We start from the raw sequence: 19,074 nt of genomic DNA, 5'->3' as shown, positions 1-19,074 counted from the left end.
TATTGTCTCGTCGTTATTAATGTTTAACACATCATTCATTATTAGCTGAGTTTGTGTATTCATAATTTCTAAACTAACAACTTGTTCATTTATTTTTGACTGACCTTGTATGACATTCTCATTAATTTTCGTAGAGTTTCCTTGAAGTTGTCCATGTTTGTCTGCTGAAGCCTCTTGTTGTTTTGTTAAAATCAAGGTAGATTGCTGTGGTACAACAAGACTATTGTTTTTATTACCCTTGGGCTGTTTTTTGTCCATCTGTTTATCTTTTTGTAACTGATTCATTTTTTCTTCTAGAGATACTATTTTCTCATTCAAAAGTTTTATTAAGACTTCCTTGTCTACTATTATAGTGTTTTTATCTTGTATTGTTGCTCTTATTAATTTATTTTCTTCTTTTAAAGAATATTCTTCTATTGAAGTTGAGGTTAGGTTGACATCACCTTTTTCAGCATGAAAATTTTCAGTAATATTTTCACTGCAGCACGTTTTTGCTCTCTCTGCGCAACTGGAGTGATAAACTGAATTACATTTAGCACAACACACACCAGATTTTACATTTTTGCTACAACCTTTACAAAGTTTCTTTAGGATATCTAAGCCGCGAACTTTATCGGCGGCGGCCATCTTGTTCCAAGGTTTTGTTTTGAAGACGCGCCACGCCACGCTTTTCTTTGACGAATGTGTTGGATTTTTTCAATTTTTTTTATTTTTTGCTTTTTAGTTGATTTTTTAATATTTTTAATTTGAGTCACTCGGAACTAAAGAAAAGCGTTTCCTAAAAATTTTTTTTTATATTTTTTTATTTAAAATACTTTTGTGTTTATAATACGCTCTATGACCCGCTTGTATTTTGTTGGTAATTTCTATATTTCTTTAATTTTTGTTGCTAATTTTGACTCTTAGGTATTGAAAATTACTGACTTATTCAAAATTATAATTCCCGATTTTTATATTACTTTCCTCTGCACCTTTGTTTTTCCTCTCTATTTTCATGTATTTAGTTTTCTCTTCATTTATTCTTAGTCCTCTTCTCACCGCTTCCTTTTCAATTTGTCTGGTTATGTCATCTAAGGTTTTTTTGTCTCTCGCCAGCACCGCTAGGTCATCAGCATATGCTACTATTTGGACTGAATTTTTGGTGGTCGTCCCATTGAGCTTGCACGTCTTAATTAAGGCGTCTAAAGTTATGTTATTGGGCGTAGTTCACAGCCCAACTCCTTGTCTTACTCCTGCATTGTATTCGAATTCTTCTGTTGTTCCTTCATGCGTTAATACGGATGCCTTTGATTCTTTCATCGTCATTTCCACGAGTCTTATTATCTTTTCAGGTACTTCCATATTCCTCATATCGTTTACTACTTCTGGTCTCTTAATGCTGTCAAATGCTTGCTTAAGTCAATAAAAAGTATATGCAGCCACATGTTATATTCATAGAATTTCTCGACTGTCTAAGTCACTATGTGTATGACATCTACGGTAGATCTTCCTTTCCTAAATCCACTTTGATAATCCACTATTTTTATATCTGTATGCTCCATCAATCGTTTATTTATCATTGTGGTCAAGATCTTATAAACCACATTTAGAAGAGTAATACCTCTGCAGTTTTCACAAACTTTTGGATTTCCTTTTTTAAATATCGAAACAATTCACCCTTTTTCCATTATTTAAGCATTGATTCTTTTACCCAAATCTCTTTAATCAGGTTATACAATATTTGCTGTATGGCTGTCCCTCCATGTTTAATACACTCCTTAACTAAACAGTCAGATCCCCCTGCTTTATTTTGTTTTAGTTGGCTTATAACTTCGATAAGTTCCTCTGCCGTTGTTAGGCTTTGTTCAGGCCGTTCTCCTTCTGTTATTTCCAAAACTTCATCTTCTTTTGCTTCATTTGCTTGTATGTTTTCTTGTTTTAAGAGACTTTTGAAATCACTTCGCCACTCTTTCTTTTCTTTTGTTGCCATATTTAATTTTTTATTTTGCTTGTTAATATGTTTATACAGTTTGCCGTTGTTTTTTGTGTCTTTTTCCAGTGCATTTGACCCTTGCTGATTTTTTCTTCTATAATATTTCTTCGCATTCATTGTCGAACCAGTGATTCCTTTTTTATACATATTTTCTTCCTAGCACTGTATTTGCCGTGTTTTCTATACTTCTTTGTATATTTTCCCAGTCTGTTTCAATGTTTTCATTTTCTATATTTTTCAATAGTTGTTTTTCCATTTCTTGTTGATATTGCTGTTTCTTTATTTTTAACTCTTCTATACTCCATATTTTTCTTTTGTTATCTATTTTCTCCATATCTATCATTATTATCTTAAGCTTTGCTCTTACAAGGAAGTGATCAGATCCCACATCCGCGCCTCTAATATGTCCTTACATCTTGGATCATTTTTATTCTCTTTTTATTTATTAGTACATGGTCAATTTGGTTTCCTTTATTTCTTCCTGGAACAAGCCATGTTATTTTAGGCTCTAGCTTGTGCCGAAATTTAGTATTTGCTACTAACATATTCATATCTGTTGCTAGATTGCCCATTCTTGTCCCATTTTTATTTGTTGTATCATGTGCTGTTTCTTTCCCTGCAAGCGATCTCCAATGTCCCTCTTTACCCATCTTTGCATTAAAGTCTCCAGAATTATAAATGTGTCATGATTTTTAGTTTCCTCACAGATACTTTCTAGAGCTTCATAAAAATCATCCTTCTCTTGGTCATCGCTTTGTTCTGTGGGTGCATAGATATTTATCATTGAGATATTAGCAACTCTATTCTTTATCCTTAAATAAGATATTCTTTGATTTTTTTTTAAATTCTAATACATTTTCTCTCCATTTTCTACTTATCATGAAATCTGTTCCATTTCTACCTTGTGTATTTTCTCCTCCGTAGTATATTGTGTAATTTTGCTTGTCGATCCTGACTTCTCCCTTCCATCTCAATTCTTGCAGTGTTATTATGTCTCTATTATAATCTCTAATTTTTTATGCTACTTCCTTCATTTTGCCCATGGCCAGCATAGTTTTTATATTCCACGTTCCTACATTTATTATACCTCTTCATTTTCTATTTCTATTATTTTCGGTGCTCTCTTATTCGATTTCCCTATCTACGCCTGGTCATTATTCTGTACATCCACCCTTTGTCCATCACTTGCTAGTTTTTTGGATCTGTATTCCTTCTTTTTGATTTTGTGCCAGTATTTGGGTCTAGTTCTGTGTCACTGTTTTGTGATCTTTCACTCACTGTTCTCGTTCCAATTTTAGTCTTTGTAGTTTCTGCCATATTATCTTTTCTAAAATCTTTGGAATCGCTGTTTCATCTTTTGATCTGGTCTATATGTACTCGTCTCCGTTAATTATTAACTTATTATATTTAATCTTTGCGTTGTACCCTTTCATCTTTGCCTCTTTCATGTGTTTTATAAGTGTTTTGCGTTGTTCAATTATGGTTTTTGGATAATCTTCATTAACAAACCATGTCGAGCCTTTTAATTTCCATGTAGCTTTAAGAATTTCCGTTCTTTATTCCCACTTCTTAGCTCTACCAGGACTGGTCTTTCAGAATTTCTAGTTTTGTCTCCTATTCTTCTAATTTATGTGACCTCTTGGTTGGCTTTGCAAAGTATTTCCATTTTGTTAATGATGTCTTGTACTTTGTTTACCAACAGTAACACGTGTTTACCAATTAATCGACACAAAAAGAAGATTGTATAAAATTTAATTATTTCCAAATACATTTTACAACTATCAGAAAACGGAAAAAAATGCTTCTTTGACAAATACTTACACATTGCTGCACTTTTCGCCTTCAAAAAGTATTGTGATTTTTGTTAGTAGGATATTCTGTTAAAAAGATATCGCCGTTGAGTTGTTACTTTGATTTAAAAACTGGATTTCTCGCGCGTAACTCGTTCGGAATCATCAGTCGCTTGAACCGTTGTTTCTGAAAGGATGGTTCATTCTATACAAAAAAAATGCAAATAAACATTCTTGTTTAAAATTATCACGGCTACATTTCTTGTTTGAGACAGTTTTCTCTGTGACCTACAGATTCTTGGTAAATCGATGTTTTCTGTTATTCCCCCACGAGGGCGGTCTTACGGGTAAGCGCGGGGATAGGAGTATCAATTTTTTTAGGGTCTTAAAATTTACATTCTCAGCAATTACTATAGATTTTGACATTGTCTGGTCGTGCCCTTCTCCAGTTTGCACAACTGGACGATGATTTGGAATTTACCTTCTAGTGACCTCCAGTATACCTCTTGGTTTTTCATAATACCTATTTCTGATTTGAAAATTGATTTAAGAAAATTAATTAAAATTGAATACGTAACCACAAAATATATTTTGACCATTTTTAAGGATTAACGTCTGAAGAAAATTCCAGTGAACCCAGAAAGCCTTCTAAAAAGAAAAAACCAAAAAGAAAAGAAAAAACATTAAGGCAGCAATACGACGAACTAAAAAGTCAAGGAGGTAATTATTTTAATTTTAATAACCATAAAATAAGTCACAACAAATTATGAGAGCTCTAAATTTTAAATAATTTGATAATCAAAGTAGTAGGGAAATGTTAATGATTCTTTTATTTTTTAAGAACTTTTGATTTATTGTATTGTCAAAAAGACATTACTTACAAACTACCCCGTAATTCTTCAGCGACTTACCTTATACAGTGCGCTAGAATAAGTGTTAACTCCCTTATTCACTGATTTATTTTTAGCAATAAGCAAAACGCTTGGACAGGTCGATTTTTAAAATAATTATAGTATACTATAGCATCAATGTTTCGAACTTTACGCGATCCCTCTTCAGGTGACAGGCATAACTTTGATTTTTTTAAATAGGAAAGTACCTCATGTGACACCTCATTTAAAAGCTTTTGAAATACTGATTACGAAAATGTATAATACTTCAATCATTTTTGAGAGCGTAGGCGCAAAATTTCGGTCGAATACTTTTTAAACGCATTTATTTTATTCGAATGCTAAAAAAACTAATGAGTATTTTTGAAAAATTTAAACACAGAATGAAAGATTGCATTATTACCGAGGGCTGAAAGTCCCTGAAAATAAACAAAAAGTTTTTTTTAATGATATATTTGAAATTAAAAATCAGACTAAAGGACATCGCACACATCTTATGGAAAATATAATGTCACTCAAATTCAATAAAATTTATAAGAATAGATACGTTTTAAATTAACGGTCAAATCTTATCATTGCGCCAACTCTATATTTTCAATAATAAGAGCAGAAATTGATATAAATAAATTTGAACTCAAATGGGTACGTACATAAGTTAGAGAGAGAAAAAATATTTTAAAATACCCAAATTGTCGGTACTCCATAAATCAGCGGATTAGTTTCACTAATCCGCTTAGGCCCAGCGGGGTTTAAGCTCCTTTTGAATAGCACCCAGAGCAATAGTGACACTTTTACTGACTCCAAAAATGTGATTTCGATAAACTTTAATTGCAATTTGCGCCGTAATTAATCATAATTAAGAGTTGGCGCAATGATAAGATTTGACCGTTAATTTAAAACGAATCTATTGGTATAAATTTTATTGAATTTGAGTGACATTATATTTTCCATAAGATGTGTGCGATGTCCTTTTCTCTTTTTTTCGCCCCTGTGACTTATTAAAATATTCATTATAAAAGTTCTCAGGGTCTTTGACTCTCAATAATAATGCAATATTTCATTCTGCGTTTAAATTTTTCAAATATATACTTATTAGTTTTCTCAGGATTCGAAAAAAATTAATACATTTAAAAATAATTCGATGGAAAATTTGCCACTCTCAAAATGGAGTAATGTATTATACATTTTTGTAATCAGTAATTCAAAAGCTTTTAAATGAGGCGTCGCATGATGTACTTTCCTATTTAAAAAAAAATCAAAGTTATGCTTGTCACCTGAAGAGGGTTCGCGTAAAGTTCGAAACATTTATGCTAAAATATGCTATATTATTTTAAAAATTGAATTGTGCGAGTATTTTGCTCATGTGCTAAAAACAAATAATTAATAAGGGGGTAGGTTACACTTATTCCAGCGCAATGTATGTGCTCTCAGGCTGATTTTCTCTTTTTTAAACAATTCTTTCTAATAGGCCATTTAAAGACTTTGGCGTTTATGTCATCGCTCGGAGACAATTAATAAGAGTATTCGCAGAGACAGTCCGGGACCAGTCTACGACAAATGGAGTATGCTATGACTAAAAGTCCGCGAAGAAACATATTTTTCTATGGATGCTATACAATGTGCAACTTCTCTCACTACTTACATACATTCAAAACGAACAATTCCTCAGGCAGTGAGAAAAGTCGGCCATTGCAGTGAGAAATATTTTTTCTCACGGGTTCACCGCCGGTTTACATACACATGATCGCCATTTCCTTGGTAACATGCACAATACAAATACAATTATTTTTGTCAAAAAAATGTCAAACTACTTGTCAAAACTTATCAAATATTACCAGTGGCGTGCTGGAACTTTTCAAGCGGCCCGGTGATTTTATAGAAAAGCGGCCTCCCATCCTCATTTTACCTTCTATTATGAAGATGTTTTATTCGTTATTTATAAAATCAAGAAAACAAAAATATAAATTATTTTTAAATCAAACATATAACTTTGAATTCAATGAAATTTTTTAAAATTTGCTATATATTTTTGATTTAAGAATAAGCAATCTTACAAATAATAAATGACATGAATGACAATATTGTGTGCAGTAAGACAGAAACTACAAATAATAAATGACATGAATGACAATATTGTGTGCAGTAAGAGAGAAACTATAATTTTTCTGAATAAATATATAAGAATTTAATATAATTAAAATAAAAATAAAATAAAATTCTGAGAATTTTTCAATTATGTACCTATTAAGTTGAATTTTAGTAAATCAATTATTGGGACCATGCAAGTTCGGAAGAGCGACACCTGGTGTCATAGCTCAGCAACATTTGTAGCACTTTTAATTATATTGGCCAATTATATTAGTCCTGGTTACTGGATAATTGTCAAGGCCATAGCCCAAAAAAGAATAAGAAGAAAAATATTGATGTCATATTATTGAAAGGTAAACATTGTATGGAAATCCACTTTTCTCTTTGTATTAATTTGTGCTTAGAAGTTGGAAACGAATAGAACTTAAATTGACAATTTTTTGTTGTATTTTTACAATTTATAGTACAGCATTTGGGAAATCTTCAATGAGCAGGTATGAAATATGTCAATATGACAATTTCAATTGACAATATGAATTAAAGAAAATTGCAAGATTTCTCCGCTACTCATGCACGATCGTTTTTCGTATCCCCTCCAAGTACTTGCTTGCACACAGCGAATAGAAGAGAGTACAAATACAAGTATAGTGCAAATACTTTAACAATATTTAAATATTAATAGAACGCAATAATCTACGAGTTCTTCTCTACGAGTTCTTGTCTATTTGCAGTCGCAGTTTTGGTAGGATAAAAATTTTTTAATTCAGTATCTAAATGATTTAAATTCCGTTAAAGGTATACCATTTATTATGGTATCAAAATTTCTAGGATGTGGAGTGCTTATATCATCATAAAACGATTTGTCTTGAACAAATCGTTTTTCGATACTTCCAATAATGCAAAATGTGCATTGAAAATAAAAATGTGCAAAACGTTTTTCTATTTTTTATTCTGCAGAGTACCTACATATCAGATGTTTAAAGGAAATTGTGCCTCGGCTCGTGCCAACAAACTTCTGCGCTCGTGAGAAATATGTCTTTTTTCTCTCTTGTTGTACAATATACTATTTTTCTATACAATGTGCAACTTCTCTCACTACTTACAGACATTCAAAACGAACAATTTCTCAGGCTGTGAGAAAAGTCTCCTTAGGGTCTACTTAGAAAAACCTCGCTCTTCTGGTGTGCTCAGAACTTCACTACGACGCGACGTACAGTTCGTCAAAAATCAGGGATAATAGGTTTGTTCTAGCATCAGTTTCAAACGGTTTGAAACCATCAGCGAATAGTGGACCAGCGCGAGTAGAGGGATAGCATTGGTGACTATTATGTTTTCTCACTGACAACTGTTTGCTGACGGTTTCTGACTAGTTTGACTGCTTGCTAGAACAAACCTAATAGCGTGACACGTCAGGGTAAATACCCTAGCTATTTATAGTGACTAGATATTCGGATATATTGGGTGTCAATCTAAGCATCAGAATCAAATTGTACCCCACTTCTTACAAAAATTATTCTCTGGCTCTTCTGCTGTGCTCAGAATTTTACTATAACGTACGTCAGAAATCAGCTAATATTCTTTTTCTCATGAACATCTTTCAGTGCGTCACAGTTTTTCGATTTCTTTTTAACCTTTAACTACCCGCGCATCAAGTTATGACATAACTACACGCGTGGCGTACTTTATACGCCACAAGAAAATACACAATACTAGCGGATTTGTCTATTTTTTTTTGAAAAAATACACTTAGTTGTTTGTTATAAACCTTATTTGGCATCAGTGAATACTTGGAGTTCCTTCTCAGTAAGCCAATTGGGATTTATAACTGGAATTACGGAATAACTGGATTCCATGATAAATAAAATTGTTTATAAAAATTTTTTTGAAATGTGATTTTTTACGGGAGAAAAAGTATTGTTTATAAAGAAAAATATATTTTGTGCCATAATGACTAAAAAACAATTGAAATATATACTTATATTACTACTTATATTAATATAATCGTGGCGCATATTGTGCACCACCGGAAAAACAAATAATAAACTGTAAATTACGATCTTCCCAGAACGCCGATTATAACGAAACTAAAACCAAATTGTAAAGCACATTCCACTGATAGGTTAGAGATATAAACAAGATCAAAAATTAAATTTTTAAATATATTTGCAGTAGAATTCTTATATCTGGCGTACAAAATACGCCAGCGCGTGTAGTTAAAGGTTAACGCATTAAATTGTATGTGACAGAAAAAAACGCACGTCGGTGATTAAATTTCGTCCTTGACATTTATAACATGTATTCTAGTTGTTATTAGATGGCGCTATAATAAAAAAAAATATTTACGAATTATATAATATACACACACCTGCAAAATTAGCCGAACACCTTAAAAATGGGACATGTTTGATGTCTCGAATTTCCTAAACCAGTGGTCCGATTTGAGTGATCCTTTTAGTATGTTATAGCCTTATTATTTAAGAATGTCGTTGTAATAATATTGTTCCTAGAAAGGTAAATATCATTTTATACCAGGTGTACCCAACATACTGTGTTTTTTCTTAAAGTTTGGAACACCCTGTGGAATATTCTAGCATATGTAAAATATTAAAATTAATACTCGATTGTAGACTTTCTTAATATTTTCCTTTACTTATTCATTCATTCATTTACTTATGTAAGATAATAAAAAAGTTATGTGCATTAACCCTTAAACGCCCAAGGGTGGGTAAAAAATGTCCACCTAATGCGTTTTCCTTTGTAACATATTTATTACGTGTTTAAAAATTTTTAAAAAATTATTTATTGTTGTTTATTTATAGAATGTTAATTTGGTTCTATCGATATTTTTGAAAATAAAAGTAGCATCTTGAGTTCAATATGGGTGGGCATAAAAAGTACACCCTTGGTAAAACTTGTTACTAAAGGTTTCTATATAATTTCTCGTTGGTAGGAAGATAATCCATATAATTATCGACGTATAATTACATAATCTATATAATTATCCGCCAATAAGGAGGTTGAAAGGAAGAACGTGGAGAAAAGCGACAAATCTGAATTATTGGCTTTACTGGTATGTTAATTTTGATGTACATTGTAATTTTGTTGTAAGGTTTGTAAATTGTTTATATTAATATTTTAGAAAATGCTGTGTTTATTAAGCATAAGATTCTTAAGTTTAATCCATTTCCAACAACTTTCAATAAATATATTAGCTATTTTCGAGGTGGACATTTTTTACCCACCCTTGGGCGTACATGGAACCTAAAAAAGGTTGGGCGTTTAAGAGTTAACAACTATCCATGTTTTTCATCAATAAATCCTCGTAGTAGGGGAGGAAAGTATACTAAATTTGTAGTTACTCGAGCGTTGTGGGGACCTATTGGATTGTGAAGAGTATGTGCTAAAATCAGAAAAAGTTTAAGGTTTCCATAAATTGGAATCATTTTTCTCCGATTATAGCGCTATCTATCCATAATTCGAAAAAATGTGTCGAATAAAAGTTGCTTATTTTTACGTAACGAATCCAAATCTGAAATAAAAATTGGGGCTCCTATTTAAGATTTCAAATTAAATCCCCCACCCCACCTCCGTGGGGCTCGTGACACCCCACGGAGAGGGGTGGGGGGTAAATTAAAAATTTTAAATACGAACCCTGCGATATTTCGCGAAATGAACATCAGATCGTAAAACTGCAAAATACACCTATTCAATATTTTTCAAAAATCCACCGAATGGCACCAAACACGACCCCCCACGGAGGTGGGGTTGGGGGTTACTTTAAAATCTTAAATAGGAGCCCCCAATTTTTATTGCAGATTTGGATACTTGGCGTAAAAATAAGCAACTTTTATTCGCAACATTTTTTCAATTATGGATAGATATAGCCTATATTATTTCTATAGTCGGAAAGAAACGATTGGTGGAAATGGAAAATTAAATTAAAAAATTGATAGTCCCACACTTTATGGAAAACTTAACTTAACTTTTTTTGGTTTTAGCACCCACTATCCACAATGGAATCGGTCCCCATAACGCTCGAGTAACTGCAGATTTAGTATACTTTCCTCCCCTACTATGAGGATTTATTGATAAAAAGCATAGCTAGTTGTTAAAGCACATAACTTTTTTATTTTACATCATAAGCAAATGAATCAAAAAATAAAATGTTAAGAAAGCCAAAGTCTACAACCGAGTTTTAATTTTAATATTTTATATATGCTAGAATATTCCACAGGGTGTTCCGAACTTTAAGAAAAGAACACAGTATGATTGTAACACCCGGTATAAAATGACGTTTACCTGTCTAGCAACAATATTATTACACCGATATTTTTAACTAATAGGGCTATAACATACTAAAAGAATCACTCAAATCGGACAACAGGATTAGGAGATTCGAGACATCAAACATGTCCCATTTTTAAGGTGTTCGGCTAATTTTGCCGGTGTGTGTATCTACGAATATAATCTGTACAATTTATAAGACTATATAAATCAAAGAAAATGCAATTTTATAAATGCAATAAACACAATTGATTTGTTTTTATGCCAAATTGCAAATAAAATGTGACAACTGTCAGATTTAACTAAAATGTCATGTCACTAAAATGTATATTATCACGGACTTACCTTTTTTTTCTATCATTTGTGACGCACTGAAAAATGCTCATGAAAAGAAGCATAGCGTAAAAATTTAGGGTAAAGAACCTTGCTATTTAATGTGGCTATTTAGTCGCATATATTGGGAGTCAATTTGAATCTCAGAATCAAATGGTATCCCACTTCTTACATAAAATTATCCGCTCATTCTTCTGGTGTGATCAGAATTTCACAGCGACGTACAGTTCGTCAGAAATCAAGGATAATAGCGTGAGAAATCAGGATAAATAACCTGGCTATTTATAGTGGCTAGTTAGTCGGATATATTGGGTGTCAATTTGAGTCCCAGAATTAAATTGTAGCCCACTTCCTACATAAAATTATCTGCTCGCTCTTCTAGTGTGCTCAGAATTTCACGACGACGCGACGTACAGTTCGTCGGGAATCAGGGTTAATAGGCATGAATGAATCAAATATGTAGTACCTTTTTTGTAGACGTACATATTTAAAAATGCAACTGAAAAGTTATTACTATATAGAGTGATCTGTAGGTACCTATTAACTGTTAGGTCTGGATCCCGCGTATGAAAACAAAGTTGATTAATAGCAAGCTGAAAATTTGTTAATAGCTTAAGGGTGTCTAGTCGGATAAACTTTGATATATAGGAACACTGGAACAGGGGAAGTTTTAATTGTGGAACAGGTTAAAAATTTGGAATGGTCAGACCACCAAAAAGGCACATGTATTTTGTCCGAGAGAACAGACTTAAACTCTTCGAACAGAGATTAAACTCTCATGCAAAAGTCAGACTGCTATTTATCACTAAATGGTCGTTTTATTGAGTGGAACATGTAGAATATGTCAAATGACAGGAATTATGACAGGTGATAAATAGCAGTCTGATTTTTGCATGAGAGTTTAATCTCTGTTCGGAGAGTTTAAGTCTGTTCTGTCGGACAAAATAAATGTGCCGTTTTCGTGGTATGACCGTTCCAAATTTTTAACCTGTTCCACGATTAAAACTGCCCCTGTTCCAGTGTTCCCATATATCAAAGTTTATCCAACTAGACACCCTTAAGCTATTAACAAATTTTCAGCTGGCTATTAATCAACTTTTTTTCATACGCGGGATCCAGACCTATGTGGCTATGCTTGACTTAAATAAAACAATTAGATATAAAAAATCACAGATTTTAGTAAATTTGGGAAAGTATCATTAATAGATACAAATACCGATGTTGAAACGTATTTAAATACCAAGTATTTAAATACTAAAAATGTACCCAAGTTTTTGAGTAAATTTTAGGTCTCCACGCTCCTGTGCTGCGCGGGGCATTAGCAAGTGAGATATTCCGGCCAACAGCCTCCGCTCCAATTTTAGGATCCTGACTACAAAATAATGAAAAAACTAAAAGTGCGAATTTTGTCATGAAATTTGGTATGTGGGGTTAGAACATTATTTGGAACAGCTTGTTCAAATAACTTTTTCCGATATCTCTAACGCGAAGCAAAATAGCAAAGTAAACAAAACAGTGTAGCATGTGTAAAAAATTTATGGAGAGGCCTGGCCTCCCTTGTCTCCTCTGACCAGCCGACACTGGAAGAAGTCAATAACAAAAAAATGCCTGCCAATAATAGCGGAATAAAGGAAGCCGAAGAACAAATCATCGAAAATCTCATACACAATACATATTATTGTACAACACACAACACAACCATGGACAAAATTAAAGAAAATCACATCTACGATACATATTAGACAAACAAATTAACACGCAATAACACAAAAGAAGAATTTTCAGAATTTTAGTCTTTTCAGAATTGTATCAGAATAATTTTGTTTGAGAATGGTTTCTGGAGTGGAAGTCGAAAAGTCAAAAATTATTTAATTAAAAATGTAATTTTTATTACACAAACAATTGTGACAAAATTCCAATAAACATTAATTGATGTTATTTATACATTTGCCTATTTCCATTACAGAGTCACTTTCTAATGAGGACTCAGCCAGTCCGACACTACAAACTGCTACGAGGATAGGTACAAGTATTAAAAAAGAAATAAAAGTTTCTAACATCGATAAAGATTTAGCTGAACAATTGACAAGTGATATAAAGAAAAATCCCATTTACGAAAGCACTACAACACGCCAATTATTGGAAGAAGCCATATTCTCCTTTAAACAAAAACATTCACTTGTGGATGATGCTATTGATATAAAGGTAATTAATCATATTACACGGCATTTACACCTTATTATTTTGAATTTATTATTATACTTAGTATCAATTAACAGGGAGTTATTGTTGGTACTAATAAATTATCTTCTTCTTTTATCTCAATTAATTTAACTCAAATAATTTTTTTGGGCACCCTGTATAAATAATTATGTTATTGTTTATATTAGTGAATAAATAATTTTATAACCTTTCGAATGAACTATCACACGATCCCTATTCTCATTTAAAAAATCATCGACTACGTCATCACGCCCAGATGGATGACATCATTAGTATGATGTCATCCATCATATACAGGGTGTTTGGTAAAGAATGAACCATAGCTTAACAGATTCCTGAGCTTAAAATATGTCGATTTAATCTAACTTACTTTAGTATGAAAGTTGATAGTAACCAAAATACAAGGTGTCAAAGTTAAACTTTTATTTTATTTATTCTTGAGTATTTCCTGACAGGCATGGGATAAAAACACGAAATTTGGTAAGCGAGGTTTATTTGGGAATAAATCTAAATTAGCCACCAAAAATGGTGTATTACCCCAAGGGTGCCACATACGTCTTTCAGTGGTCATTTAATACGTTAAATTTTTTTTATCCCCCACTCTACATACTTTTTGAATCAAAACTTTTATTCTCTTATAATTTGTACTTAAAAAAGATATACTAGATTCATCTCGATAAACTCAACCGTTTTCGAAATAAACGCATTTTAAACCTGCGATGCAACATAATTTTTGCATAATATCATTGTAGTTAAACCCAAAAAAATAAACTTAAAACCATGATTATTTTCAAAAATATGTCGTAAATTCCTTCAAATGGAATTTGCGATGCAATAAAATAAATATGCGGACTTACACTATTATTATGGTTACAAGTTTATTTTTCACAATGATATTATGCAAAAAATTATGTTGCAACGCAGGTTTAAAATGCGTTTATTTCGAAAATGGTTTAGTTTAGCAAGATGAACATAGCATATCTTTTTTAAGTAAAAATATTAAGAGAATAATAGTTTTGATTCTTATGTAGCGTGGGAGATAAAAAAAAATTGAACACATTAAATAAGCGCTGATTTTTGGTGGCAAATTTAGATTTCTCGTCCCAAAAAACCCCCGTTTACCAAATTTCGTGTTTTTATCCAATGTGTGTCAGGAAATATTTAAGAATAAATAAAATAAAAGTTTAACTTTGACACCCTGTATTTCGGTTATTATCAACTTTCTTACTAAAGTAAGTTAGCTTAAATCGACTTATTTTAAGTTCAGGAATCTAAGGTTAAGTTATGGCCCATGATTTACCACCCTGTGTAGATGCCAAAAAAATATAATTTAAATATAAAAATCGACCTGTTCCGGGATGTATCTCGAGAGTTGCCCATTCTTGAATTTATTCCAACTCAAACGTCCTCACTGTATACATATACAGTTGAAACGGTTTCGGGACATCAAATTTCTATACCTTAAACTGGGATATTCCTATATAGGGGAGTGCAAGTAGAACGAAAACATGCATTGTTTCGGAAAAATTCCAACAAGCTTATACTTTTCTAAAACTTTTTTTGTTAGTTTATATACATGTTAAAGTAAAAAGTTCTACTCGCGGATTTGGCCGCTAATTGTTTATTAATTGTTTAAACAATAACAATTATTTTGTATTCATAATTTTAAAAATATCGTTAAATTCATCATTTTACTGTGATCAAATATGTTTCTATTTTGTTTTTGATTATACTGAATCCGAATATGGCATTGCAATTTGAAAATTCTTATACAGAAGCTCTTATAAAGTATCTCTGCGTAGCTAGGAACAACATGGAAAACTTTTTTATTATCAATTTTACGAAAAAAGTTATTCTTCATAAAATGCTCTGGATAGTCAAAAATCTAAAACTCAACCATCAGATATCAAATTTTATCAATTTTATATGAGTTATGTCAACAATATGAATTTCGTTAAAGAGTAAAGTACCTTTATATTTCAGAATATCAAAAAGTGCTATCATGAAGGGTTGTTTGAAATTAAAAACTATGTTTAAATATACAATTACATTATTCTAATCGAAAATTTTTTTTCAATTTTTTCTGAAATTACGGATACACATCATCATTTTATTACAATTATGATAACTATTTTATTATCACTTTTACGAAAAAAAGTTATTTTTCATAAAATGCTCTCCCTGGTCTAAAATCTAAGATACCTACAACCATCAGATATTAAACTTTTTTAATTTTATACGAGGTATGTAAAAAATATATGAATTTTTCTTAAGAGTTAAGTGCCTTTATTATTCGCAATATTTTAATTAGAAGAATGTAATTGAACAGTAAAACAAATTTTTTAATTCCAAACAACTTTTCTTAATAAAAATTTTCGATATTGTGAAATTTAACGATACTTTACTCTTGAGTGAAATTAATATTTTTTGACATACCTCGTATAAAATTCATTAAATTTGATATTTGATGATTGCATGTTAGATTATATATGATGCAGAGTATTTTATAAAGGATAACTTTTTTTCGCAAAACTGATAATAAAAAAGTTATCAATAGGTTCCAAGTTAGGCAGACATACTGTATAAGAGCTAAAAAAATTTTTTTGCTGAACATTTATTATTGTTGAAGTTTATTATTAAATGTATTTTAGGTAAGTTTTACAGAACAAAGCTTTGATCACTTTATATAAACTTTTTTTAGCTGGTAATTTTTGGTTTTTGTATTACATTTTTGTTATGTTTCTTAATTTTCTCAAAAAATGAAATAGTCTATTTCATTTCTAAAGTAAAATAATTCAGTGCATTTTAAAAATTACATCCTAAGCTTTAAAAAAGCGCTTATAATACTGTAATATATCTGTTCAAACTTGAGCAATACCGTCTTAAAGTGGTGGTAATTCTATAAAACTACGAAGATTTCGAAAATTACATTTTTAAGACGTCATATCATTTGAGTTAAATTTTTGAAATTTTTTTGAATGAAACATCATTTAGTACGATGCTTGAAAGGTAAGTTGTGCCAAATTGAGGGTTTTATAAGAAAAATTGTATTAGTTACACATTTTTAAACAAAATTCATGTAAGGCTCACTTTCCGCCCCCACCGTACTTATGCCCATACATTTTATTTCTTTTCATTATAACCATAAGATAGCTTAATTATTCTTCTTTTAGGTTCAATTTGTAAAATTTTATTTGATTCATTAGTTAAAGAATTACATTAAAATAACTCAATCGTGCACTTCGCCGTACACTAGTTTACAGTGCGCCAATGTTTGTGAGAAGGGTGACTTTAGCGTTATAAATAAAAAATTATAGAAGATACAGATTTAATTTTAGAAAATTCTTTATATAAGGTTTTTTTGTAAAATTTTCTGAATTTTTCAATGGTCAAATCACCTTTGTTCTAAAATTTATATTTTCTGAGTTATTTAAAAAAACATCAAACTTCGTAGTCCATTTGTTTAATAAAAAATGAAGCACCCACTTCTCAAGTAGAACTTTTTGATATGTTCTTTATTAAACATTTCTTAATGAAATTACAAAAAGTTCTATCTTGTTTGATTTTTTCCGAATGAAAATCTATATGCACTCCCCTAATAACCGGTATTCTAATAAGCGGGTTCGACTGTACTGCGAGGCATAAGTTATGGATATGTATATACAAAATTATGCTCATTTTCATATTTGATTTTTTCCTGAATAGATTAACGGATTTTGCTATTTTTTTTATTAACTTTAGATTTTTCTTTATACATATTTACACAGTTGTGCAAGGGTTCACTCAAACTTCTTTTTCGTACTTATATCTACGGGGTGGAAGAAAAGAAATGTTTTTCTTATGTCAAGTTTGAGACACTTTATTATTGAAGTCTTATGTTTTGTGAACATTTTGGTTTTTGAATATCCATGATATTTTTAAAAACAAAGAAAACAGTTGGTTTTACTCTTTAACGTGTGTTTTACTAAAAGAAAACTAAATTAACAATAAAAAATAACAGTTGTTAATAAAACTTTAAAAACAGAAAGGCACATAACGTAAACAGAAAGGCACGTAAGGTAAACAATTCTTATCGATACATATAAGAATTATTTGTCGACCAGGTAAGCAGTATGCACAGCTCAACATAAGAGAGACGAGATTGTTAATGGAGGCTCTGTGATGTTTTGGAGTAGAATTTTCTTGAGGATTTGGTGTCTACGTAGAGCCTCTTTAGATAGCAAGAGGTAAGATTTTTTTCTTTGAATATTCTGTTCTTTTCGCACTATGTATGGGAAATAATTTCATCTTAGTGGTATGATAAGACATGGCCTCCTCACGTATCTCATGTCCTCAGTTAAAACACATATTAAATGGTAAGACCGTCTTGTTTTTGAAGTTATACTTCTTTAGGCACGAGGGTGAATTTTTACATTCCCTGGCGCATGCGCACACCGACAGTATGGTATTAAATGGTATTAGTCGCTCAAACGTTACACGGTATCTGATTGGGTGTTAAAATCATCTGTCAATAATTGTTCAATATGGAGATTATAGATAAACAACAGTGTTGTGTATATTAGTTTTTATTGTCGTGATGGCAGAGAAAAAAGCAAGTTTATAATTGTAGTGACTTTTTAAATAGTTTTTAAAAGCGACAGGTACGTAATAATTATTGTAAATGTTTCAGTATCCTAATAAAAAATTACATAGGTACCTACCTACTTGGAAAATTTAAAATGAACCTACCAAAATAGTATATGTAATGCTTTGATTTTACGTACTTTGATTACCATCAAAATTTCTACCAATATTCACCTAATATATTGTTATTCCACAAAATATTCCTTTAATTCCACAAAAATCAAACTAATTTGATTAAATTCATATAAGTAATAAACAACTGTTAAAAAGTTTATGGTGTAAACGTTTAGTTGGTGTATATTCCCACATGACAGATACGCGAATTTGGCGCAGTGGGAAAGCGCTTTGATTTTCGATCGACGGGAAGTGGGTTCGATCCCCAATGCAAGTTACTATTTTTTTATTTTTTTTATAAATTTTATGATTGTAAATATATTATTATATAATTTTTTTCAGAAAATACGTATTTAGTTAAAATTTTTGGCAACAATTATTGTTCAGAAATCATTTCTTTGTGGTATTTTTCAATGTGTTTGTGTGTGTTTTATTCTTTTATTTTTAATTTTTGGTATTGTTTTAATAAAAGTTTTTGGAAAGTAGTAAGTATTAAAATTAGTTTAATATTTAAATTAAATATAAATAAACTGTTTAAAGTATATTGATTTCATTGAAATCATATAATAGAAGTATAACTTCTTACGTGCGTACAAAGTACACACATTATTTTTTTTGTTATTAAAGATATCAGAGAAATTAAAAAAATAAGATGTTCATAAAATATGAGACTATAACAAATATCGATGTATACCCACCTTTGTGTCTTTTTCTCCGTTACAAGGTGTCTCAAACTTTTGTTTGGTTTAAAACAACA

General features: G+C 31.1%; 1 protein-coding gene across 2 annotated transcripts in view; it reads left to right on the top strand.

The window, feature by feature from the left end:
- Window positions 1-19,074, top strand: part of LOC126889480 (methyl farnesoate epoxidase-like) — a 243,605-nt gene that overhangs the window by 36,423 nt on the left and 188,108 nt on the right. Inside the window, exons 5-6 of one of the 2 annotated variants that reach the window (XM_050657806.1) lie at window positions 4,369-4,482; window positions 13,324-13,562. In XM_050657806.1, the coding sequence (XP_050513763.1) occupies window positions 4,369-4,482; window positions 13,324-13,562 (353 nt within the window). The remainder of the gene's footprint in view (window positions 1-4,368; window positions 4,483-13,323; window positions 13,563-19,074) is intronic. The other variant, XM_050657807.1, reaches the window with a different exon arrangement.

This window comes from Diabrotica virgifera, chromosome 8 (genome assembly GCF_917563875.1).
Source record: "Diabrotica virgifera virgifera chromosome 8, PGI_DIABVI_V3a".
NCBI lineage: Eukaryota > Metazoa > Arthropoda > Insecta > Coleoptera > Chrysomelidae > Diabrotica > Diabrotica virgifera.
The sequence above is the reverse complement of the archived record's forward strand: the minus strand, read 5'-3'. Positions and strand labels throughout refer to the sequence as shown.